Source organism: Platalea leucorodia, assembly GCF_965183815.1.
Source record: "Platalea leucorodia genome assembly, contig: HAP1_HAP1_SCAFFOLD_59, whole genome shotgun sequence".
Classification (NCBI taxonomy): domain Eukaryota; kingdom Metazoa; phylum Chordata; class Aves; order Pelecaniformes; family Threskiornithidae; genus Platalea; species Platalea leucorodia.
The window spans coordinates 454,094-480,411 of NW_028121451.1; the positions used below are offsets into that span (position 1 = coordinate 454,094).

Consider the following 26,318-nt stretch of genomic DNA (forward strand, 5'->3'; position numbering starts at 1 on the left):
ACATGCCACAGCGGATAGGACCTGTCAGGATGGCTCTCCTGGTTTTTCCGGTGTGGAGGAGGAGGACATGCTCCGGAGCAGAGCTTTCCTGCTGCACCATCAGAGGGACAGGACATCACAACTCTCCTGGAGACGGCTGCAGGGGTGTGAAGCCAGTCCTGCAGGCAGGGGTGTCCAGGGCTGTTCTGGGCAGTGTCCCTTGTGCCCCAGGGTGCTGTGTGCCGGGGCAGGGACTCTGCTGCCTGCCAGGGTCAGTGCCCAGCCTGCCTGGGGTGCTCCCCCTGGGACTGTGGGAAGCTGTGGGTGGAAGGAGAAGGCCCAGCAGGGCAGGGCAGGGTGCTGCATGGGTCAGGGTCGCTCACAGCTCCAGATCATGCCAGGACATTTCCGAGGGGACTTCTCAAGAGGAAGGTCAAGGTGTGGTTACATGAAAGGGAACAAGTTTGTGCTTTGAGTTTTCTCCTCATGTTTGGCTGGGTGGGCATGAGGAGATGGGAATTTTTTTCTCCACTCTGGAGAAGGCACTGAGACCCCAGTTCTCATTACAAATTTTCTCAGCTGCTCCTTAGGTTCTGCACACACAGAGCTGTGTCCGGGGAGTGCCCTACTGCCAGGAGGTGCCTGCAGGGCAGAGCTGAGCACACAGTGGGTGGGATGGGCTCTGTGAGCACTGACAGGGAGGAGACATGGGGATGCAGAAACAGCTGCTGGCAGGGAGAGCTCCAGGCAGCAGAGGCATGGGCAGGGAGTGAGAGGGAGCTTCTACCAGAAATGCCATGGGAGGGGGAATTCAGCATCTCCCTGCCATTCCCTGCAGTGCAGACACCTTCGCCTGGTCTTCTCTCCCACCCAGCAGATACTCCCACCCTTAATGTCACAGGGACTTGATCATGAGCTTCCTTCCCAGCAGCCCAACCACAGAAGAGGAGAAACCCTGAAGTGTCTGACTGCGTCTCCCTGTCCTGACTCCCTTGGCAGGAGTACTTTGGCATTTTCCCCTCTTGTCCCTGCTGCCCTTGTCCTTCCCCTGGCAATCACTGGTGTGGCAGGCGAGGCTTAAGGTGCAGCTCAGACAGCAATGCTGCATGTTTTCTCGTGCAGATGGATCCATGGAGGAAGAGCATGCACGTCACCTCCTAGTATTGGGGCTCTGGGCACTGCAGGGTATGGGGCTGGGAGTGAGCTTACCCTTCCTTCAGGACACCCCATCTTTATGACATTCAGCTGCTTCCTTGGGAGGGTGGGGGTGGGTTCTGCTCAGCTGCAGGCTGCCCTCCAGAAGGGCACATCTCTCTGATGGCCTCTCTGTGTTATCTAGCAGCCCCGTGGAGAAGACACCTCGATGCTAAGGGTATGGAAATGCTGCTGAACCGTGTATGCAGGCAGCTGTAATGAGCCCTGCGTGTCCCTGGCTGGGAGGGGAGCTCTGGTATCCTCCTCACGTGCAATGAGACAGGATGAAGGGTCTGGAGATCTGCACTTGGAAAGGAGATTTCTCTGCTCTCTGCAGTGTCTCGTTTCTTCTCAGGGAATATGTGAGTGTGATCGTCCTCCAGTTGAAAGAGGTGCCAGCACAGGGCAACTGGGACCAGGACTTATGGACAGACTGGTTCTCCTCATCCTGCATTAAGGGACAGTCCCTTTTGCCACTCTGGACCCACAAGGTTTCACTTGGAGTGCTGCAGAAACTCCAAGGATTTCTGCCTTGAAAAGACTCCTCGGGTGTGGCGAGGAAACGATAACAAAATGAACAACATAAAATCCCCACACTGGTGCTCTGCAGTTGGGTTAATTGGACATGACAATGCTGGAAAGCTTTCTCATATCACAAATGGCTTCAATCTGAGATCACCCCGTGTTCCTATTTACCTTTTTCTATATGGCAGGACTGACTCCTGCAGAGCCCCCTGCTCCCAGTGGCACCCTGAGCCAGCACCAGGCCAAGCTATGGCAAGGAACCTGCTCAAGGTCTTCCTGAACGGGAGAGGCAGGTGGGGGTGTGGGGGGGAAGTGTTTCTATGAAAGTGAATTGGTTGTTCTCAGAAAAGTCTACTGTAACTTGTCACTGTCTTTTCCTCCTTGCACAGGTCCCAAGCCGTGAGGCAGCAGATGTCCAACAACAGCTCCAACACCCAGTTCCTCCTCCTGGCATTCGCAGACACACGGGAGCTGCAGCTCTTGCACTTCTGGCTCTTCCTGGCCATCTACCTGGCTGCCCTCCTGGGCAATGGCCTCATCATCACCACCGTAGCCTGTGACCACCGCCTCCACACCCCCATGTACTTCTTCCTCCTCAACCTCTCCCTCCTTGACCTGGGCTCCATCTCCACCACTGTCCCCAAAGCCATGTCCAATTCCCTCTGGAACACCAGGGCCATCTCGTAAGCAGGATGTGCTGCCCAGCTCTTTCTCTTGCCCTTCTTGATGTCAGCAGAGTTTTATCTGATCACTGTTATGGCCTACGACCGCTACGTTGCCATCTGCAAACCCCTGCACTATGGGACCCTCCTGGGCAGCAGACCTTGTGTCCACATGGCAGCAGCTGCCTGGGGCAGTGGGTTTCTCACTGCTGTGCTGAACATAGCCCATACATTGACAATCCCCCTCTGCCAAGGCAATGCTGTGGACCAGTTCTTCTGTGAAATCCCCCACATCCTCAAGCTCTCCTGCTCACACTCCTACCTCAGGGATTTTGTGGTACTTGTGGTTAGTGTCTGTTTAGTATTGGGATGTTTTGTTTTCATTGTGCTGTCCTACGTGCAGATCTTCAGGGCCGTGCTGAGGATCCCCTCTGAGCAGGGACAGCACAAAGCCTTTTCCACGTGCCTCCCTCACCTGGCCGTGGTCTCCCTGTTTGTCAGCACTCTCACATTTGCCTCCCTGAACCCCCTTTCCATCTCCTCCCCATCCCTGGATCTGGTGGTGGCAGTGCTGTACTCAGTGGTGCCTCCAGCAATGAACCCCCTCATCTACAGCCTGAGGAACCAGGAACTCAAGGAGTCCATTAGGAAAGTGATTTCATGGATGTTTGCAATATTGAAAATGTTTCCATCACTCTCCACAAATGAAATCTAATGTATCCCAATGCAGGCCTGTACTTTGTTTATTGATTTTTCCTTTCTTATTATTAGCAGTGCCTGTTCTGTTATTTATGCTTGTTACATTCCTACATAATCATTTGTATTCATCTCACTCTCCTGAGAAACAAACTCATCTCTTTCTATCACTGAAACCTATAAATGTGTCAGAGCCGCCTCTCTCACAGCATCTCTGTAGTAAAATGACATTTCTCCCCGATGCAGTTCCTGAAGATTTGGCTGTTCTTCCAAAGCTGATGTCGACAACAGGCCTGGAAATTTTGCCTCAAAAGGGCCTGAGTTAAAAGCTCACTGTCACCTTGGTAGCTGTTAGAGAACAAAGGTTGGATTTAGGACACATCCCTTGTTGTCTGTTGACAGTGGAGATGGTGAATGGTCACTGAGATACTGCCATACCATGCTGTCCCAATGCGTGACAGGGCAGAGGACATCCTCCAGGAGTGGAATCTGGAGCTGCCTGGAGAGCCCGCGACATGTGCATGGACCACGTGTGCCTGGGGTGGTCACTGACTGGAGCCCCACAAAGTGAGAGATCTCCCGAGGTGGAGTCAACCAGAGGGAAAGCACTAAATCCAGGTATCTGCAAGGAAACACAGATGGACACAGCCAACCCTACACAGACCAACTCCAACAGGCCACAGCACCTTGACAGCCACCACACCACCAGCAGCACTTACAGAACCATGAGCAACACAACCGGCCCCATCCCATCCCCCCTCTCAGGCTGATCTGGTGTGAAGGTTGCACGAGTGGTCTGTGCATTCCCAGCAGAACTTACCCGCAGGTTCACATCCCCCCGCAGTCCCTCCAGTGTGGGCCTGGGCTTTGGGTCTGCCCAGACTCACAGATATTACCCAAGTGGTAGTTCCAGCCCTGGGTCTCTCCAGATCCTGGGGTCCTCCTCCTCCTTGCTAGCCCCACTTGGCCAGCAAAGCATGTACATACATTCACACCCAAACACACACACACACACCAGTGAGCCCAGGAAAGGTAAAAGTGAGACAACTCATGCACTTGTTATAAGTTACTCTCGCTTAAATTAATTGAAACAGAGAGCTGGTTAAACAAAAGAAGCAGTTTATTGAATTAAGTAAGCAGCCACAAGCAAAACAGCGCTGGGCGGCCGCGGAGTCACAACTCCACCTAGGCGCGCGCGCTTCTCACAGTGAGTCCTGTTTTTATAAACCGCGGGTTCCGAGACACATTGGCACATCCTGGTCCGTCTTGCGCATGCGTGGGCTGTTGCTAGGGGGTCGTCTCGAGTCTCCTGGTGGTTGCGAAGAGGAGGGCTGTAATTTTCCTTGATCTTTTGACTTCTGCATACCTTCTTATCTGGCTTAAGACACAGCATGAGCTGTGAAGCGGGATGTTTTACGGTGGGTCGAGTCCCTCAAAGGATTATATGACCTTATACTTATCAGGAAGTTGGCATGGTTTGTTTGTCTATCCCCCGTGTCTCCACTCTGGTTATCGTGAAACCTTGCCCCCCCCCCCCCCCCCCCCCGGCAATCTTCCCCAATTTAGGCAATGAACAAACATTTACAAATTTATCACAATCCCTCCTTTTTCTCTTTGGTTACTTATTTTGTTCATTGAATTCTTGGAGGGCCTGTCGGCTTAGCACCAGTGCATCCACGTCTTCATCCTGCTCTAATGATTCGTATTTAGCATGTACAAACATCAGATGTGCAGCTTCTAGACGACCTTTTACAATCGCAATTATTCTATTAAAAATACATGGTCCGAAAGTCAATGCTATTATTAACAACAATAGAGGTCCTGCTATAGCTGACAGTAGAGTAGTTAGCCAAGGTGAATAATTAAACCAGGATTCGTACCAATTCTGCTGGGCTTTATTTTCTCTTTTTCGTTTTTCAAGACCTTCCCGGAGCTTGGTCATGGTGTCTCTTATTACCCCAGTGTGGTCAGCATATACACAACACTCTTCTCGAAGGGCTGCACAAAGCCCCCCTTGCTGCAAGAAGACTAAATCCAATCCCCTACGATTTTGCAGTACTAGCTCCGAAAGAGATCTAATTGATTTTTCCAAAGCTGAAATAGACTGTTCAATTCTGGCCAGGTCTTCATCCACTGCGATACGTAGAGAGGTGAACTCCTGACTCTGTTTCACCAAGGCAGCCACTCCCGTTCCTGCCCCTGCTACCCCTAGGAGCATTAATGTGGCTAGGGTTACTGCAGTGATCGGCTCCCTCTTTTCTAGGTGATAATCGGCTACAGTGTGTTGTGTATATACATATTCCTCAGTGTGATACAGAATCCTTGGCATAATTATTACCTGTACACAGAAATCATGCATGGCATTAAAAAGCCTTAATGACAAACATGGTGTAACCCCTAGCAATGAACAAACCCATCTAGTATTATTAGCGGGTATCAACCATTGGGCCGACTGGCTTTTATTCTCTGTAATGCTACATAAATTGCTCTTTCTTTTTGGAACTGTGCCCACACATCTGCCACTCCCGGACACTTGGGTCAGTGTTATCCCAATTGGCTGTCCCCAATTACACTGTTGGGGGTTACTCTCGTTGGAGTAGACAGGGTCTCCCAGGTCCCCGATAGCCTCGTAATACGGGGGTCTTATGCTAACGCACAGCCAGCAGCGTTCAGTAATGTTAGGATTTGTTTGATTTAATACCTGATAACTGGCACTTATGACCTTCCATATGCCATTTTCAGGAATGGTCATTTCTTCCTTTGCCGTGGTAGGCAGTGCTTCGGTAGGAATTGCTTCTGTTGAATTGTTAGGAGATGTTGCCCCAGGATTCTTTGTAAGCTGTGTCACCTTGGGGACTTCCCGAACCCCCTCTGACAGTGCTCCATTTGGTCCCACTGATTGAGGAGTTTTCAGTTCCTCCTTCCTTATTAGTATAAGCCCTCCCTTATCAGTTCCCTCTGAGTAGAATCTCACGCCCCACATTTTTCCTATTAACCAGCTGATATCTTCTGGCTTAGTTACATTTAGATATAATACCTTACAGGTCCCTGCATAATTCGGTGATGACCTATAACTTAGTTGTATAGTGCTACCTAACCGTTGGCACCCCTTTGGCCCGTACCCTACTTGCAGGTACTTATCGCGACCCGCTCCAAGCTCCCAGTCTGTAGCAATAGTCTCACAACCCCAATATGCACAGTAGTACTCGTTCGGGTAATTGCAATACCCCTTCCCAGGGTTAGAACTTGGGCAAAAATATAATCCTGTTTGGTTATTCGGACACCATGTCGTGGACCAAGTTGTAAGGTTACATGGGGTAGTGCGGAAACTGGGGGCCCCTGTAGTTATTATTTGCTGTACAGTTTGTTGGTCCTCCCATCTAATTAAGCTCCATCTAAAGGGTTGATGGGGGTGATATTCGTGAATGGCACCATAGCTGACCATGATAATGATACTAATTCCCACGTATCGTAGGAGAGGGCCGGAGCTCATTTTACTTGGCCTCCTTATCTTCTCCCCACTGTTAGTGCTCCTCTGCCTCACTCGTCATTCCGGTTGCAGCGGACTACGAGGTATCGATTCTTCTCGGCAGCAGCAGCGTTCTTCAGGGGAGGCTTACTCGGGGCCTTTATGGTCTCCGTCCCTTTCTTTGACTACAATACACGGGTCGGGGAGGGTGATACTTATCAAGTCCTTTTAAGCGTCAGCTTCAGGTCGTCAGGGCCCGAGACTGCTTTCCACTCCTTCCCTAGAATCGGTCCTTTCACACAACTGGCGTGAGTCCACCCCCTCTCTGCAGTTCGAACAGCGGTTTCTGTGGTAAGCAAAACAACATAGGGACCTTCCCACCGAGGTGTTAGTGAGGTTTCCTTCCATGTTTTAATTAGCACTTTATCCCCAGGCCGTACCTGGTGTATAGCTATATCTAATGGGGGACGCTGAACAACTAAAACCCTTTTTTGTAACTCTCTACGATGGTTCATTAGTTGTGTCAGGTAGGGCTGTAATTGTGTATCTTGTAGCTGAGGGTGCTCAAGAGGCATCTCTAAGTCGTATGGCATTCCATAAAGCATCTCAAAAGGGGAGAGCCCCACATCGGTGCGTGGCTGCGTTCGTATATTTAGTAACGCAAGCGGCAAGCATTTCACCCAGGAAGCTTTAGTTTCCAGCATGAGTTTTGTTAATTGTTTTTTAATTTCACCATTCATTCGTTCTACTTTCCCTGAGCTTTGGGGATGCCACGGAGTATGGTGTTCCCAACTCACTCCCAGAGCCTTCATGGTTTCCCGAGATACTTTGGACACGAAATGGGGGCCTCGATCTGAATCAATTGCTTCTATGATTCCATACCTAGGGATTATATTTTCAAGTAATATCTTTACCACGGTTTGAGCTGTGGCCCTTGCCGTAGGAAATGCTTCAACAAAATGTGTAAGGTGGTCTACAATTACAAGAATGTATTTGTACCGGCCTGTTTTTGGGAGTTCTGTGAAATCCAATTGGATCTTAGCAAAAGGTCGGTGGGCCAATTCTCGACCTCCCAATACCCTTTTCCTAATATGCTGAGCATTTACCTTTCGGCAAGTTATACAGTCATTCACAATTCTCTTGGCTATATTATAAATTCCAACACACATGTATTTTGTAGCAAATTGATCTACCAATGCCTGAGTTCCCCAGCGCGTGTTCTCATGAAATCTCCGTAGCACCCCCAGAGCTACAGCCTTCGGGAGTATTTCCCGCCCATCAGGTAGTATCCATTTCCCTTTATCAGTTTCTTTTATACCCATTTGTACCATTTTATCTTTTTCTTGTACTGTGAAGCTATACAAAGCATATATTTGCCCATGAAGGTAGCAGTGTGTATACTTCTTCTCTTCCTCCTCGTAGGTTGGGCATCGACACTGGATTGCATCCCAACCAAAGTCCTTGTAGCAGTCATAGCATGGAAATTCCCTTAAGTCCTTCCCACAGTCTGGGCAGTCTTCTCGTTTTTCTATGATCCTTATACACATTAGTGCTGCCCTTTTTGCTTCTTGATCTGCCAAATTGTTTCCCCTAATCTGAGGAGTTAGGCCTCGCTGGTGTCCTTTTACATGTACTACAGCAATTTCTTTTGGCCCCCTTATGGCCTGTAATACTTGAGTAATTAGCTCTTGGTGTATTAGTCCCTTTCCTTGCGAATTAATAAGTCCTTGTTCTTCCCATATTTTACCAAATGTATGTACTACCCCAAAAGCATATTTTGAATCTGTATATATTGTGCCACTCTTATTTTTCAATAATTTTAAGGCCTGCAGTATTGCGTATAACTCACAAGTCTGAGCAGACCAATTAGGACTCAAAGGTCCGGACTGGATTACTTCCAGGGTCTTTCCATTTACTAAGGCATAACCTGACTTTCGCTTCCCTTCCACTACTCGTGAGGAACCGTCCACATATATCTGTTCCCCTGTTGGTAACTCCACTTCCTCTAAGTCAGGTCTTAACTTTGTTTGCTCCTCTATATTCCGGAGGCAATCATGTGTTAGAGGCTCATCTGGTTCCCCGTAGAGAAACTGAGCAGGATTCTGCAGAGAAGTTGTTTCTAATGACAATTTTGGGGAGGAGATTAAAATTCCTTCATATTTCAATAATCTAGCATCAGTAATCCATTTTTCTGCTTTCTGTTGTAGGACTCCCCGTATATTATGTGGGGATATCACTTTAATCTCTTCCCCAAAGGTAATTTTCTGTGCTTCTTCTACTAGCAAAGCGGCTGCCACTACTACTTGCAAACAATTCGGCCAGCCCCTGCTAACTGGATCAAGTAGCTTAGATAAATAAGCAACTGGCTTCTTGCTTCCTGCCCATTCTTGAGCAAGCACTCCATAAGCAGCACCCTCTGTACTATTTACAAACAAAAAGAACGGCTTTTTCAAATCCGGGAAGCTTAATACTGGAGGATGCATTAACTCCTCTTTTAGTTTCTCTAATTGCTCCTCGTCTTCCTTTGTCCACTTAAGTAATCCTTCTCTGTTTAATTTATTATAGAGGAATTTAACCTTTCCACTGTAATCTTCTATCTACTGTCTACAATACCCGGTTAGTCCTAATAATTGCCGTACCTGCCTTTTTGTTGTTGGGGCTCTTAGGGCTAGTATACCACTAATCCTTTCCGGATCCAATCTCTTAGTTCCCCTACTTAATCGGTGGCCCAAATATTTTACCTCATTTTCTACAAATTGCAATTTTGATTTTGATACTTTTAATCCTTGTAAACTAAGAAAGTTTAACAGCTGGATGCTAGCCTGCCTTACAGTGTTTTCATCTTTTCCAGCTATTAACAGGTCATCCACATACTGTACCAGCGTCACTCCCGGTATTTTATCATAATTTTGCAGGATCTGTTCCAGGGCCTGTCCAAATAAATTTGGGGATTCTGTAAATCCTTGAGGTAGGACAGACCATCGTAATTGCTGTTTTCGATGGGTATCAGGGTCCTCCCATTCAAAGGCAAAATAATCTCTACTGTTTTCATCTAAAGGACATGCCCAAAATGCGTCCTTTAAATCTATCACACTACACCACTGGTCATCCGGGTGCAACTGATTTAGTAGAGTATGTGGATTTGCCACTACTGGGAATCGGGTCACAGTTCTTTTATTGATCTCCCTTAGATCATGCACTAATCGATATTTACCATCCTTTTTCTTTACTGGTAATATCGGGGTGTTAAAAGGGGACATGCAAGGTTCTAACAGCCCCTGTTGTAGTAACCTCTGAATTTCAGGTTTCAATCCCCTTCTGCCCTCTTCGGACAGGGGATACTGTTTAATTCTTGTAGGTACATCCGGGTTGTTTATAGTTACCTTAAAGGGTTTGATATCCAATTTTCCCACACTTTCTGGGGTGTACCACACTTCTGGATTTATACTTTGTTCGTCCTCCATTCTGAGAGGACATAATTTGATTTGTAACCTTTTGTCTATCACTTCTAAACTTATGCCTAATTCTATTATCAAATCTCTACCTAACAAATTATACTTGGCCTCGGGCACCAAAAGTAAAGACCCGATGCCCACTTTAGAGTCTGATTCTATAAACACTTCTTTTATAACGGAGACCCCAAATGGTTCTCCTTTTGCCCCAACCACTTGTACTTTTTCTGTCGAGGCTTTGCACCCTAAAGGCAAGGTTTGGACTGTAGATCTTTCAGCCCCTGTATCTATGAGGAACTCCAATTCCTCACGCTGAGGACCCACTTTTAATTTTATCAAGGGCTCATTTTTCCCTCGGGTCCCCAGCAAATAGAGCCCCTGACACCCCTATTCATATTTAAACATCTTTTCATCCTCCTTTCTCTGTCGGCACTCTCTCTTCATGTGACCTTTTTTGTTACAATAAAAACAGGTCACATCCCTTCTTCCCTGTCCATCTCTTCCTTCTCCTCTCTCAAACCTCCCAGGCTTCCTCCTTTGTTCATTGCTTCTCTGTCCTTCCCGTACAGCTGCCACCATCATCCGTACTTGTTTCCTTTCTTTTTCGTCTTCTCTCCTAACATACACCTTCTGCGCCTCCCTCAGGAGTTCATCTAAACCTTTATCTTGCCAATCTTCTATTTTTTCCAATTTCTTTCTAATATCGGTCCAGGATTTTGCCACAAACTGGGTCTTAAGTAGGGCTTCCCCCACCGGGGTCCCTGGATCTAAACCGCTATACAGCTGCAGGCTCTTTCGCAGCCTCTCTAACCACTCCGTCGGAGTCTCCTCCCGTCTTTGTTGCTCATTAAAGACCTTATTGATATTCTGCCCTCTGGGAACCGACTCCCTAATTCCCTGAATGATAATAGTTCTTAGGTCTTGCATGTGGCCGCGATGAATAGGATCTTGGTTATTCCAATTGGGCGGCTGCATTGGCCACTTAACATCTGCTACTGGACCCTGTTGGTGCTGTTGGTCCCAGATACGCATGCCAGCCCGTCTAATCATCCCTCTCTCCTCTGATGTAAACAGGATCCCTAAGATGGACTGCAACTCCTCCCAAGTATAAATATTAGGACCTAGAAACTGGTCCACCCGCTCTGCTACTCCCAATGGATCTTCTAATAAACTCCCCATTTCCTTCTTAAAATCTCTTACGTCCCCAGAATTAATAGGGACGGCTACATATCCCATCCCTGGTTGGGGTCCCCCCATAGCTATTTCCCGCAGAGGATATAATCCTCCCTCAGGATTTAATCCCTGCGCTCTGGTCTGACTCCTAGTCACCGGCCTCCTCATGCTTGTTTCATCATCCGAATCCTCCGAAGACGGAGGTTCGGCGGGGGCGGTAGGTATGGGGGGAGGCATATAGGGAGGTGGTGATGTTGGGACCTCTAGATCTCGTTTCTTCCTCCCTCGCCCTCCTTTTTCTTTTAGCGGGTACAAGCGAGTCCTTGTTTCCGATTTTATCCAAAGATGTGCGTACTCGCTTTCTTCTAAACTGAAAGGCTCCTTCGAGTTTACATAGATGTTTAGAGCCTGACAGATCCAATCTTCAAATGAACCAAATGGGGGCCATAAAACACTATCTCCCTTTATAGGTTTATTACCCCAAACCTCAATGCAGTAGTGAATCATTTTAACTTTACTCTTTCCCCGCCTAGAAGGGGAATTGTCCCAATATTTAATCATCAATCCTAATGGACTATCCGGGGGAATGGGGGGTAGGCCCCCACCACTAACTCCCCCACCCATGGAACTAGAAGGCTTACTTTTCTTCTGTCCCATCTTCCGGAGCACCTTCACACACTCACACACACGCTTCCCCCTTTTCATGGCCCAGTCCCTCGCAGGATGTGGGAACCGCACTACCGAGGGGTCCGCACTCACTTCGTCCTAGCAGACGTCTCACACATTATGCTCCGGGATACCCAACCCCAACCGAATGGAACACCGGCCTATACTTACTCAATCCTGAGTCTTCATTCGGTCTTCGTGCACAAAAATTACGGGGTTGCCGGCTTTATTTGCTTGTGACTAATTTAGGGTTCATCGGTGAAGGGCTTGAGAGAAAATAACTCCCAACAAGGGCCGCCGAACTCGGCGGGGCGCCTGCCCCGGAGAGCTTTTCAATTCAATTGCCTTCATCCGAGTCACGGCACCAAATTTGTTATAAGTTACTCTCGCTTAAATTAATTGAAATAGAGAGCTGGTTAAACAAAAGAAGCAGTTTATTGAATTAAGTAAGCAGCCACAAGCAAAACAGCGCTGGGCGGCCGCGGAGTCACAACTCCACCTAGGCGCGCGCGCTTCTCACAGTGAGTCCTGTTTTTATAAACCGCGGGTTCCGAGACACATTGGCACATCCTGGTCCGTCTTGCGCATGCGTGGGCTGTTGCTAGGGGGTCGTCTCGAGTCTCCTGGTGGTTGCGAAGAGGAGGGCTGTAATTTTCCTTGATCTTTTGACTTCTGCATACCTTCTTATCTGGCTTAAGACACAGCATGAGCTGTGAAGCGGGATGTTTTACGGTGGGTCGAGTCCCTCAAAGGATTATATGACCTTATACTTATCAGGAAGTTGGCATGGTTTGTTTGTCTATCCCCCGTGTCTCCACTCTGGTTATCGTGAAACCTTGCCCCCCCCCCCCCCCCCCTCGGCAATCTTCCCCAATTTAGGCAATGAACAAACATTTACAAATTTATCACACACTGACATAAAGATAGTTTAATAGGTAAAACAAAAGCCGCACACGCAAGCAAAGCAAAATGAGGAATTCACTCACTGCTTCCCACCAGCAGGCAGATATTTAGCCATTTAAAGGAAAGCAGGGCTTCATCACTCCTAACAGTTACTTGGGAAGACAAATGCCATCACTGCAAACATCCCCACTTCCTCCTTCTCCCCACAGCTTTTATTGCTCAGCGTGATGTCCTAAGGTCTGGGATATCCTTTTGGTCAGTTGGGGTCAGCTGTCCCAGCTGTGTCCCCTTCCAGCTTCTTGTGCACCCCCAGCCTACTCTCTGGCAGGGCAACGTGAGGAGCAGAAAAGGCCTTGGCGCTGTGCAAGGACTGCTCAGCAATGACTAAAGCATCGGTGTGTTATTAACACTCTCTTCATCACAAATCTAAACCGCAGCACCATACAAACTACTATGAAGATAACTCTACCCCAGCTTAAACCAGTATAATAAGCAGGACAGACCACGGTGATCAGGCACAGGGTTTGGCCAGACCACCACTGACCAGCCACCTCCCCATGGGCACCTGGCCCCAACAATCCTCCTCCTCTCTTCTCTTCACAGGCTGCTTCTTCCATGATCCACCTTGATTCCTGCTTCTCTCTGCCCACGTCTCCTCTCCAATTCATAACCCTCAGCAATTTCTTTTTCCCCAATGGTCTCAGGTTTTCTCCGTTTGTACCCAAATCTGATAGTTTGGATACCATTGCCTAGGTCCTCTGGGACTTCAATGGCAGCACTGATGGTTTCCCCAGCCGCTGATGGCCTTGCAAGACTTGACTGCCCAGCAGGTCCCCAGTGCTCTCCTCCGTGCAGTTTGGCCACTTCTCCCATCTGCAGCCACCTGCGAGACCCAGCCGGGACACACGGTGCTGCCCATACTTCTGGTCCCTTCTCACGCTGTTCTCTGTCACATCCCACAATTTCTCCTGCTGCATCCCATAGGTTCCCATGTCATGTACAGGTGCCTTCACCCCAGGGCAGGGCCTGACTAGGGGCCCAGTCATCTGCCTGCAGCCTTCCCCTTCTGGTGTCCTTGATGACCTCATGACACCTGCCTGCTCCTGGCCAATCACATTGCTGTCATGAGGTGACCTCACAAGCAACAGCCCAAGCATGTTGGCTTTGCCTGCCTCTACCCCTTTCCACTACCTGAGCAGCCATCTGTGTCATGTTGGGGTTTGTGATGCGCTTGATGATGTCACAGTATCTGCCTGCCTGCCGCAAGTCAGTCCGGTTACTGCAAGAGAAATGGCATCACAATCCACGCCCCAGCCATGTCATCTTCACCTTCCTCTGCATCTCCCCTCTCCCAGGCTCTCAGCACTGCCGCAGGGGTTTTCCGACAACCCAGGCGACATCCCTGGGCCTGCCCCAGCACCTGGCCAAGTGGGTTGTTCCCAAAGAAGTGACTTCAAAAGCCACCTCCCAGCTACGATGCCTCTCCTTGCCTCATCCTCTTCTGGCAACAGGAGTAACCTCCCAGCCAGTCTCCCAGAACCCTTCCCCTTTACCTGCCTCTCCTCTCCCCTCCCCAGTGCTGTTGTTTCTGCTGGGCAGGCAGCAGCGTGCTCCCCCACGGGGACTGCAGAGTCCTGCTGGGACAGCTGGAGTGGTGGGAGGGCAGCCATGGATGGCAAGGGCTCCTCAGGAAGGCAGGTAGGCAGGTGAGGAGGTGAAGGTGAGCTCTGTGCAAAGGGGAGGCTGGCGTGCACAGAGCCTGGCCTTGGAGGAAGCCTCGTGGTCACAGGTCCTCAATTACGTGGCAAGTTCAGCCACTCCACAATCTGCTGGGAGGGCAACAGGGCTGGGCACAAGCAACCCAGGAGATTCCGGGAGGGTGTGGAAGACAACATTTTGACACAGACACTCGATGAGTTCACTGAGGCTGGTCTCTTACTGACAGACAAGGTGGATCTGGCTGGGGCTGGGAAGGATGAGGGCAGCCATGGCTGCAATGACCATGGGATGGTGGAGAAGTAGGACAAGGAGCAGAATGACAGTGCAGGACTGCGGGAGAGCTGATTTCAGTTAGCTGAGGATCTGCTTGGACTGTCCTGGAGGACAAAGGGGCTGAGAGTCCCTCCTGGATCTTCAAGGACAATGTCCTCAAAGCCCAGGAAGAAGCCAGTCTGATGCAGGGCGTCAAGCAGGGCCTGGCAAGAGGTCAGCGCAGATGAACAGGGACCCTCCTGACTTAGGAGGTCACACTCGCGAAGGAAGTGCAGGGAGGCTGGAGGGGAACGGGCTGCCCAGGAGGCAGACCCCTGGCCTGTGGGTGCAGGGATGGAGCCAGCAAAGCCCTAGCTCAGCGGTGGCTGGAAATGGCCATGCGTGGGGAGGGCAGCCAGAAGGGCTTCTCTAAATGTGTTGTCAGCACAAGGAAGGCAGCTGAGGGAACGCTGGTCCCAGTGCCCAGTGGGGCAGGGGACGGAGAGACAAAGCCAGTACCAATAGAGTAATTCCTCAGAACAAAGATTCTCCCTTGAGAGTGCTGGTAGGAAATGTATTTTGCTGAGTAACTGGACACACCTATACATTTTTCTATACATTACATTTACATTACATGGACAGAAGTATAGATTTTTCCATAGACTCACATAGAAAGACAGATAACACAGATTTGATGAGAATTGTGCAAATTTGGCCATCCAAAAGTTTCACTGAAGCTTTGTACCGTGCTTTCCTCCATCAGGCAAGAGTGGTCAACACCTCCGAGCGTGACTCACTCTGTGCCAAGAGTTAGAGGTGGCATGGACAGTCCAGGGCAGGGAGTGTTTTGGGGCCCTGGGCTCTGTGCAAGCCACAAAAATTAATGCTGTAGGCCTCAGGATGATGGAAATGTTGAGACCATTTCCAAAAAATGAAGCAACAAAGAAACAGAATAAAAGATGTAGAGTGAAGGAGATGTCCTATAACAATTTTAAGCTTTGAACACTGTTCATGTTGTTCTCCTCCTTGCTTTGTTTTGTCTTGTTTTAATATACTGATCTCTGGGGGATTTTGTGTCCTGCCTTTGTTTGCAAAGGAAAGTGGTCCTAAAACTGGGGTGGGATGCAGTTACAGGGACACAGGCTCCAGCTGCAGCTTCCGAGTGTCTCCTCTGTGACACTGCCAGTCCCAGGCTCTGGGCACTTCAGAGACACTGGGTCCTCCAGAGGCAGCACTGGATACTTATGGTCAGGCAGTGGAGTGCTGCCTAACAACCTGAGAAATTGTCACACGCGCTTAAAACTATGAGCACGACCTCATCAGCTGAAACACTTGAATACTTTTAATAAAAAGTCAGTGTTTTCCCATGAGATCAAACTGAGGGGTTTTCAGGATGTACATTAATCGCAAGAGGAGAACTGTTGACCTTCCACTATATTTGCATTGTCAGTACTCTCTCTCTTAGGCCGTGCATTTCATCTCCCTCATCTCTCACCTATTTCCACTTGTCCTAACTGAACTGACCATGTCTGAAGTCACCTTTCCAGCAGCCTATCCGCACATAAACACTTGCAATTGCTCTCTAGATTTCCCTTCCCTTTACTCTTGGATCAGTCATATACCTCTCAACAATCCAGTAGCTGCTTTGAGCATCAGGGAGTTAAAAGCTTGCCTATCTTTCAGCAGTCTGTCTAATTCTGTCTTTAGCCAACACTTTAATTGTGTTTATTTTATCATTTTCTTTCTGTGTAAAACATTTCTTGCACGGTTATCCCTTGTAGAAGGTGAACCTCATTGGTGGCAGCTTGTACTTGGCATACAGTTGAGTGTGTTATACTGTAATGGTGAATCTTATCAGTTTTATTTTGTTTGTTCAAAAATCAGAAAAGTCCCTCTTTGCCTTTGTGCAGCCAGGTCTCTAAGGAAAGCAGGCGGGGGCTGCTGCAAAGGAGCTGTAACATCCAGCTGCAGACTGCAGAGGAGAAGTCTGCTGTAAGGATATAAGTGCCAGGTGGCTGATGAGAGACATGAGAGGGCTGGGGAGGTGAGGAGCAAGTTGTCCATGCTGTGTCAGACCTCAAGGGACAGCTTCTCCTGCCAGTCCAGACCTCCGGAGGAGACACCCTGCAGCAATATCAATCAGAGAATGCTGTTATCGCCTCTTCTCTACACTGAAAAGTAATAAACTACACCCTTTAAAATAAAAATTCATTTTTATTGGAAGTTCTTTGAAGTCTTTCTCCACAACTACACTAGGAAAACCTCTCTAATAAACTGTACAAGAGTAGAGGAAAATTACAGGAACAGATATAGCTTGTTAGGGCTTGCTTTATTTTAAAAAGCCCTGTGGTGTATTTGGTGCCAAGTCCTTGAACCTCAGGCACTGAGAGGAGATTGCACAAACCTCTCCAAGAGTCAGCATCAAAAGCAAAACCCAAAGTACCTTCAAGTATTCATAAGCCCCACTGAGGGCCATTACTGGCAAAGCCTCCCCAGGGACTTGTTAGAGCAGAGAACTGGAGGCCATGATTGCAGGCAGGCAAAGGGAATGTGCAGGCAGCTCAGATGCTGAGAAAACCCTGCCTTTGTTTTATGAAGCAGCAAGGCCAAGCTCTGACCCCCAGCCCCAGGGAAGGCAGGTCCTGTCCCTCACGCATTGCTCAGGGCTCTTCCTAGGGCAGTGGGATGTGTGTGGGGGCGTGATGCTGAGTGCAGGACAAGGCTATGGCACCTCACAGCCTTACTGGGGGTGTGCAAGGAGGCAATGAGGGCCCCCCACTGCCTTAGGACAACGACTCCTCATAGGCCTTGGTGGCAGGGATGATTGCCATAGTTAAAGGGAACAGCCTAGGGTTCTCTTGGCCACTTCCGGCCTTGCCACCACTCTTTGCCATCTCCACCACAGCTTGTCCTACGCTGTCCCACAGCTGCTTCTTTTGCCCCGCAGGCTGCAGACACCCATCTCGCTTCCTCACCTTGCTCTCACCCTGCCATTTCCATACATTCACTGACGGCTGTCAACCCTCACACTCTGTTCCTTCAAACACAAGGAGATGGACTGACCACATACTCCTTCTGGAGGACTTCATGTACCACAGTGCTATTCTTTCAGTGACATTTCTTCTTTCATGTCCAGTCTCCACCATCCAAGCTGCACTGTGTGACACTGTTTCTCTCTCCTGCTGTTTTTCACAACCATCCAGGAAGCAACCCTTCAAGCAGGCACCCCAACCCATCAGCCTTCTTGCAGCCCTTCATCTGACCAGACAGAAGTAACCTCACCATGATCTTCCAAGGCTGAGAGCCTTTCTGCTTCTTGGATAGACATCACCAAGCTGCGTGCCTGCTGCTGTCCCATCCTGTACTCAGGCAGAAGAGACAGGACAGCCAAAATAGAAGCCCCTTTCCTGGAGTGAGCCTAGGTCCTTCAGCAGAGGGGGTCTCACAGACAGTGTGCCAACCAGGTGCCTTCTGCTGGCCTGTCAGAGACACCGGCAGAGGTGAGTTTAGAAGCACATATCCCAGCCATGAGTCAAGGGCTGACCTATCGGCTGTTTCAGGAAGAAGTGACCTCACAGTGCCTTTCCCAGACACATTCCTGCTGTTGGCCTCTCACCTCCAGAGGCAGAAGTGACCTCACAGCCCCCTTCACAGCCATTGGCTTCTAGTGGATTATGAGTTCCTGAGACACAAGTGACCACAGGATACTGTACCCAGCCATCACTCTCTTTGTGGCCCAGTATGTGAGCAGATACAAGTAAGCTTGTTTCACCAAATTTATCTAATAGATTTCCTACCAATGGTTTGAGTGGAGAAACGTTCTTCAGAGGAACTGCTGTATTTATATTGGTGCATTTTATGCCTCTACTTCTGCCTCTCTGTTTTTCCTTCTTCTTCTGTCTCTTCTGTCTTCAAAAAGCTCTCCAAGGAAAACATTCATTGAATCCTAGAATAACTCAGCTTGGAAGAGACCCCTGAACAGCACCTTGTCCAGCTATCCTGCTCAAGGCAGGGTGAACAAGATGAGGTTGCTCAAGGGCTCTGCCCAGTTTGGCATCATCCACAAAGGAGCTGAAAAGGCACTCTGGCACATTATCCAGGCAGTTAATGAAGACAGTCAACAGTGTCGGCCCCACTGCTTGCACTGAGGGATGCCACTAGGAAGTGTCCACCAGCAGGACTCTACCACTGCTGACATTTGGGCTGGATCCACCAGCCAGCTCCCCACCCACTACATCACCCACTTCTTCAATCCAGGTATCACCTATCTGGCTATAAAGAGATTATGGGAAACAGTGTCAAAACCCTTGCTAAGGTCCAGGACCAAAACATCCCCTTCTTTCCACTACCCACACAGGTTCAGCAATTCCTTTCTTGTCCTACAAGTACCTGGAAATGGCTGCAGCAGTATTTGGCCCATCCCCTTCGCAGGGACTGAGGTGACGTTGACCAGCCTGTAATTCTCCCAGTCCTCCTTCTTGCGTTTCTTGAAGAAAGGTTTGATATCTGCCTTTTCCAGGGACCTCAGAACCTCTCTGATGCCTCTGACACCTTTGAGGGCACAACCCGGAAAGGGTAGCGTGAGCAGACAGGAGCATTTGCAATGAGCCTGTCCGAGGCGTGGGAGATGAACCTCCCTGGGCCAGTGGGGTTTGTTCATGGAGTCACACACAGGGTTCTGTCGGGCGTCCACATCTGAGCTGGCCTCGTGGACTCCTTATGCACCCAGGGGTGTTCAGAGACACAGTCTTTCCCTCTTACGCACAGAGGCAGGGCACTGCAGCAGGCATAGGGACTCCGTGGCCTCCTGTTGCCACTGCCAGAGCCTGGGAGGCACCTCAGCCCTGCGGTGTATCGCCCTGCTCTGCATTCATCTGAGATGCCCCTTGTCATGAGGAATGGACACAGGGAGCGCAGTTCAAGGAAGCACATCCCACTGCTGCCTTCAGGCAGTTTCCCATGGGACGTTGCTCCCATCGAGAAGTGAACTTGAGGCGCTGTCTGTCCCACAGGCCTCCATGGAACCCCCAAGGAATAGCGGATAGCATTTGTGCTCACTCAGGACCATCTCACCTCACATACGTGATGTGTATGCTTACATCTCCTCTGTACAACACAAACATGGACTTCTGACCTAGTCATTCGGTGACCTTCCATGGAGGGGCAAAGAACCTCTCCGACCTGGAGTGAGAGGCCAGTGCTGGGAATGGTGGTTGTGAGGGGCTGGTCTGTGGCCATTGCCCTGGGGCACCTTGCCCAGGGTGTCAGGCAAACAAGGTCACAGCCCAGATCCTGCTCTGCTGCTCCAAGTCTCTCGCAGGAGGCCTGGCTGTGCAAGGGACACTGCTGTGTGCCCCAGCCCTGCACACTCACACACTTTAGATGTTCACTGGTGTTTTCGTTAATGGGGCACTATCTAGACCTTGTTCTTGACAGCGACTTTGGAAGAATACCTAAGCCTTCATGCACTGCCCTGAGGAGATCACCCTTCTTTATGGAAATGCTGTTATGGAGGCCAGCTCCGTCACGGAAGTGCCCATTGCCTGTCCCTGCCTGCGGTCACAGGACGACCACACAGCACGACTGTGACCAAGCTGCCAGAGCACTCAGGGCTGACAAGGGATCAGAAGGAGAGTGTGGAAGTGGCAAGATAACAGCCCTGGAAGACCAAGTGTTGGTGCTCACTGGCAGTGCTGCCATGACGGGACTCTTTTCCTCTCCACCCGTGCATACAGGAACTGTCCCTGCAGCTCCAAAAAGGCCTTGGAGGAAAGATATCAGGAAAAAAAAAGTCACTCAATGGCCCTTTATTTTGTTTAAACACACAGAGAGAACAGCTCCTCATTTACACAGCCACTCAATCAGAAAAGCAAAGCAACCAGTGAATTAGAAAGGGGATGACAACATTATCATGATTAAACTGTGACCAGCTGCTAGGCAGAAGATGATGGGAAGTTTATTGCTCCAGAAAAACATCCAGTTGTTACTTTCCACACTGTATCCTTGAGCTGCTGGTTCCTCATGCTGTAGATGAGGGGGTTCACTGCTGGAGGCACCACCGAATACAGCACTGCCACCACCAGATCCAGGGACGGGGAGGAGATGGAGTGGGGCTTCAGGTAGGCAAACATGCCACTGCTGATAAACAGGGTGACCACAGCCAGGTGAGGGAGGCACGTGGAAAAAGCTTTGTGCCGTCCCTGCTGTGATGGGATCCTCAGCACGGCCCTGAAGATCTGCACATAGGACAGCACAATGAAAACAAAACATCCCAAAAAAAGAAAACCACTAAATACAATAAGTCCAATCTCCCTGAGGTAGGAGTGTGAGCAGGAGAGCTTGAGGATCTGGGGGATTTCACAGAAGAACTGGTCCACAGCATTGCCTTGGCAGAGGGGGAGTGAAAATGTACTGGCAGTGTGCAGGAGAGAATTGAAGAACCCAGTGCCCCAGGCAGCTGCTGCCATTCTAAGACAAACTCTGCTGCCCAGGAGGGTCCTGTAGTGCAGGGGTTTGCAGATGGCCACGTAGCGGTCATAGGCCATGATGGTGAGAATGTAATACTCTGCTCCTACCAAGAAGACAAACAGAAAGAGCTGGGCAGCACATCCTGCATAGGAGATGGCCCTGGTGTCCCAGAGGGAATTGGCCATGGCTTTGGGGAGAGTGGTGGAGATGGAGCCCAGGTCAAGGAGGGAGAGGTTGAGGAGGAAGAAGTACATGGGGGTATGGAGTTGGTGGTCGCAGGCTACAGCAGCGATGATGAGGCCGTTGCCCAGGAGGGCAGCCAGGTAGATGGCCAGGAAGAGCCAGAAGTGCAAGAGCTGCAGCTCCCGTGTGTCTGCGAATGCCAGGAGGAAGAACTGGATGATGGAGCTGCTGTTGAACATTTGCTGTCTATGGGCATGGGCACTGTCCAAGAAGGAAAAAAACAGTGACAAGTTAAGGGAGATTTCTCCGAGCAAAGTCAAAACAATATCTCATACACCCTCGCCCTGCTACATGCAGACACCCTTTTCCTTTTCTAGCAGACCTTCCTTCAGCTCTGTGGCTGGAGCCCTGGTTGGTGCTGGCTGAATGTGCCATGAGGAGCAGGGCCTCTGCCCGCTGGCTGCCGAGGGGTCAGCCCTGCTCTGCAGCAGTGGGTTCATGGGAAGAGTGGGGGCAGGGGCCAGTCCTGGTGTTCGACCTTGTCTCATGAAACTGCTCCTAGTGCAGAAGGGGCTGTCAGCTTCTGCACTCCCAGTGATAAGGAACTGAGGTGGCAGAAGGCAGTCTGAGAGGTTGGGGTTTTTTACAGCTCCTCCTCCCCTCGTACCCTGGGGAGTGTTCTTGGATGTCAGAAAGCCTCAGCATTTGTGCTGCACTCAGGGAGAACAGAGGGAGTCCTGCGAGGCAGGAGGAGTGCCTGTGGCTTAGTGCAGAGTGAGGAGAGCCATTCTTTTTATCCGTCTTGTTCCCAGCTTCTCTGGGCTTGCACCTTTCTGAGCTGGAGGGTGATCACACTCCCATACTACCCTGAAAAGCCACCAAGCGCTGCTGTGAGCAGAGGTATCCACTGCAGACCACTAAATTTCTCACCCTCTCCTAAGGTCTCAGCACCCCACTTCTAGCCAAGGACACACATAGCTCATTTCACAAACCCAAAAGAACGTTCTCTGTCATAGCATCTCTGATCTTCTCCATGGTGCCTTCAGATAACACAAAGGTGCTATAGGGCAGGTTTGCATCCTGGAGGGAAGCTCACAGCTTGGAAGGAATCCTCAAGGCAATAGCCAAGTGTGCTAACGATGGCATTTGAGTAAGGGAGATTCAGCTCATACCCCAGCCCCACAGGCTTCATTGCCCACAGCGCCACAGGTGAGATGAAAGCTGGGACACTTGTTCCCATGGACACAAATGCATGAAAGGACCCACAAGATCAGTGTGTGACTCTGCAGCTGAAACTCCACCTCCCCAGAGAGCCTGGCAGCAAGAACAAGATAACAGTAGCAATAACACAGACCAGTGGAGGAACAAGGGAAAACACAGGGAGGGTGTGGCTGAGAGAGGCCAGGGCAGAGGCATTGGGGCACTCAGACAGCGTTCCCCTTCCCCAGCTGTGCACGCCACCTCCCAGACACCACCATTGCCGGGCAGCTGCTCTCAGCCCCTGTGCTCTGCAGAGGGAACTGGGCCCACGGCTGGAGAGCTGCACCACGGCTCTGCTGGAGCTCTGGCTGCAGAGGAGGTGGTTCACGCCTTGGAGCCCCCAGCCCTGAGGGCAGAGGCTTTGGTGGGTGGGAGAGGAGGCAAGGGGACTTGCTCAGAGGAAGGGAGGGGATCATACGGAGGTTTCTGAATTCTCCCTCCCACAGCACTTCTGGTTTTAGTTTCCTCTCATTCCCAGATCATATCCCTGCTGCCTGGAGATTTTCCTGCTGGGAGGTGTTTCCCTGTCCCATGTCTTTTCCCTGTCAGCACTCACAGTCCCCCTCCCAACCTCTGTGCACTCACCTTGGCCCGACAGAAACCTGCCTGTTTGCAGGGCACTGGCTGGGTGCGTGTTCCTGTTTGCAGGTGGAAAAGGGCAGGTCAGAAGAACCCTGATGGGTCCAGCAGAGGTGATGCTGGTGCTGTCCATAGGCAGAGCAGTGGCTGAGGGCACATTAGGAGGCTCCTATCAGACTTACTGATCACTTGCTCAGCAGTCTCCGTGACTTTTTCAAAGTTGTCAGATCCTTTTCCCTTTATCCCTTTTTCCACTATCACGCCACTTCATGTAGGAAACTGAAAACACAAAGTGAGGAAATCTTCGTTATCTTTATGGCACTCTCTGCCAGGACCTTCTCCTTGAAACATCCCTGAGGAAATATTCTGGGGGTAACTGGAGCTGTGAGCAGCCCTGACCCATGCAGCACTCTCTTGACAGCAGAAGGACCCTGCCCTCCCAGGGGTCCCTTCTTCCACCCACAGATTCTCCCCACAGCGCCGTTGGGAGCTCCCCGGGCAGGCTGAGCACTGACCCTGGCACACAGAGCGCTGGGGCACAGGGACCCTGCTCTGAATGACAGCCCTGGGCATCCCTGGCCGTGCACCCGGCTTAACATCCTTGCAGTCATCCCCAGCTGAAGGCAGCCATCATGCCCTGTTCCCCTGATGGTGCAGCAGGGAAAACCTTCACTGGAACATGTCTTCTCCTCTGCACTAGAGAAGCTGTGAGAATCCTCCTTAAAGATCCCACAGGCTGTGGGATGTACCAGCTTTTGGAGATCCCTCCCGCAACTGCAGCTTCACTGCCCTGCTTCCAGAGACTTACCATGTCAAGGGCTGTGAAGATTTCTCCCACAATGAGCTCTCGGCATCCTCCCACTCCACACTGCCTTTAACCTCTCTCTGCCTCGCTCCTCTCCCCTCAGTGCCTGCAGGCAGTGCCCTCAGCCCTGCTGCCCTTTGCAGAGGAGCTGCTCCTGGGCAGAGCTGTCTCTCTGCAGGGCTGCCCACTTGCCATCAGCTCCCTCCATCCCAGGAGCCCAGCCCAGCTCAGCAGCAGAGGCCCAGCCCAAGGCACCACTTTCTCTGCCCCTCTGGGCTCCCTCCAGGTGTCCCTGGGGCTCTAAGGGCTGACAGCTCCTGAGAGGCAGCAGGGTCTCTCCTGGGGAGCGGGGGCTGACACAGACTGATGTCATCACTTACTGTCCCTCTCTGAATGCTGGAGAGATGCATTTTAGAAGTGGCATTTTTCCCTACATGGTGTGGTGGTCTACGAGAGGTGGAAATGTTCCCGTCCCTTTACCCCTCTCCCCATCACATTGCCAGGCGGGACACCTCGGCAGTGACAGGCAAAGATCATTTCCCCCCCAGCGCAGGGAAGGGATTCAGCAGAGCCCACAAGGTGTCTCCTCTCTGGTGAGGAGGCCAGAGACTGCAGTGGGGTCCAGATATCCCCCATGCACCCCACAGACCCACAGCACCTGAGATTCCTCTTGCTTCAGCACAAAATAGGTGCCTGCAGACCAGCCCCTGCCCTGAGCACTCACGGGGATCCATGGGGATGGGGGGTGGCAGTCAGCTGCTCTCACACAAAGTCCTGGTGGCATTTGAGGTGCCAGGGGTGGTCCAAGACTTGGGGATGTGTCTGCAAGCTCTGATGGAGCATACCTGGGACACCCACACCTGCCTGAGCATCAGCTGTGGGGCTGGTGGGAAGGGTCCCTTGGCCACCTCACATTACACCCAATGTTTAGGGCATCTGAACGTCTGTCAGACTCACATTTCCATGGCAGCTGCTGGACTTTCAGCTGACCAAGAGGAGGAGTGCACGAGAAGGAGGGTCAGATCTGTCTTGCAGCACCATCCACTGCACTCCCTAGAGCTCAGCTCACTGCAAAATTCAGGCACGTGCACATCCCTGCAGTGAAGGCACCTACCTTGTTTCAAGGCTCTGTTTTAAATGGCATCAGAAAGGCCTCTAGTGCCATGCCAGGGGAGGCTGGGGTGCCCAGTGAAACTGCCTGTGGCTGGCAAACATGGCACAGGACCTCCAGGAAAGCCATGTCCCACTGGAGTGGGGTCTGGGCAGACACAGCAGGGCCTCCCAAAGGAGTCCGGTGCCTTTGTGCCAGCACCTGAATGCCAACACCCCAGCAAGGAGGCAAGGTCCATCTCGTCTACACCCACATGTGCTGCAAGACTGGGAGACGCATCACACCAGGGTCTCCACTCATGTCCCGGTACTCTCAACCCCTAACAGTTCTCTTCTCCCCTCTCCTCTACCCACCTACCTGATGATACTGAAAAAACCCCATGCCACTGATGTCCACAGGCTGGCTGGAGTGCAGGCTTACCTCACCTAGGGACTTTCTCAGGGGTACCTTGTGTTCCTGGAGATTGGCACAAGGTGCTGCCGAGTCAGCTCAGGCAGCAAACTTCTCTCTTGCAAGGCCATCATGGCCCAAGTCTGCGTTTCTCTGCCTCAGAGACTGCAGGGTTTGTTGTCTTCATGAGCACCTCATTTCATCATTACATTGCCACCTGCCATCCTTCCCAGCACATCTTTGCTCTGAAGCAAAGCCTTTGGATATGCGGGGTCCTGGGTGCTTGGTTCCAGTTTTCTCCATGAGAAGCCTTTGCTGAGCTGCTGCAACCGGAGTGTGCACCAATGCCCTCAGCCTGGGACACAGGCAGGAGCATCTGGAGCCCCTTATTCCATCATGGAGCTTCTGAGGCAACCACTGCGGTGACGTGGTGGGACAGGTTGCACAGCGTTGGGTCTCTCATGGTTAGATACAGGCTCTTTAGGAGACACTGAGGGTGATTGATGAAGGTGGGAGAATGAGACCGGGGCATGCCCTCTCTGAAGGATGGGGCAGGTCGAATGTATGGTGGGGCAGAAGACAGGCTGCATGAGCATTTGTGGGTGAGGAACAGAGGAGAAACCAGTGAAGGTGACATGAAGGTGGGAGTTAGAACCACTCAGTCAGGGTGAGGAAGGGGACAAAGTCTTCTGTAGGCAGCCTGAGGAAGTCCCCAGATCAGCGACAGTTGCACTCACTGGATGGGCAAAGTGCTTGGGTGCAAACAGTCCCATGGGGTCTGGGAGAATCTCGGGGTCAACTTCTTTTCCCAGCTGCCAAGCTGGCCGAGAGG

General features: G+C 50.7%; 1 protein-coding gene and 1 pseudogene across 2 annotated transcripts; one reads left to right on the forward strand and one right to left on the reverse strand.

Annotated features, from left to right (window-relative positions):
• Positions 1 to 2,109: 2,109 nt before the first annotated feature.
• Positions 2,110 to 3,075, forward strand: LOC309603359 (olfactory receptor 14A16-like; annotated as a pseudogene). Its single transcript has one exon. The product of its transcript is annotated as an olfactory receptor 14A16-like (transcript).
• Positions 3,076 to 20,623: 17,548 nt separating this feature from the next.
• Positions 20,624 to 21,577, reverse strand: LOC309603361 (olfactory receptor 14C36-like; the record flags this gene model as incomplete). Its single annotated transcript, XM_082338228.1, has 1 exon — positions 20,624 to 21,577. Exon 1 carries the CDS (start codon positions 21,410 to 21,412, stop codon positions 20,624 to 20,626), a length of 789 nt encoding a protein of 262 aa, XP_082194354.1. The 5' UTR covers positions 21,413 to 21,577.
• Between the last annotated feature and the right edge of the window lie 4,741 nt (positions 21,578 to 26,318).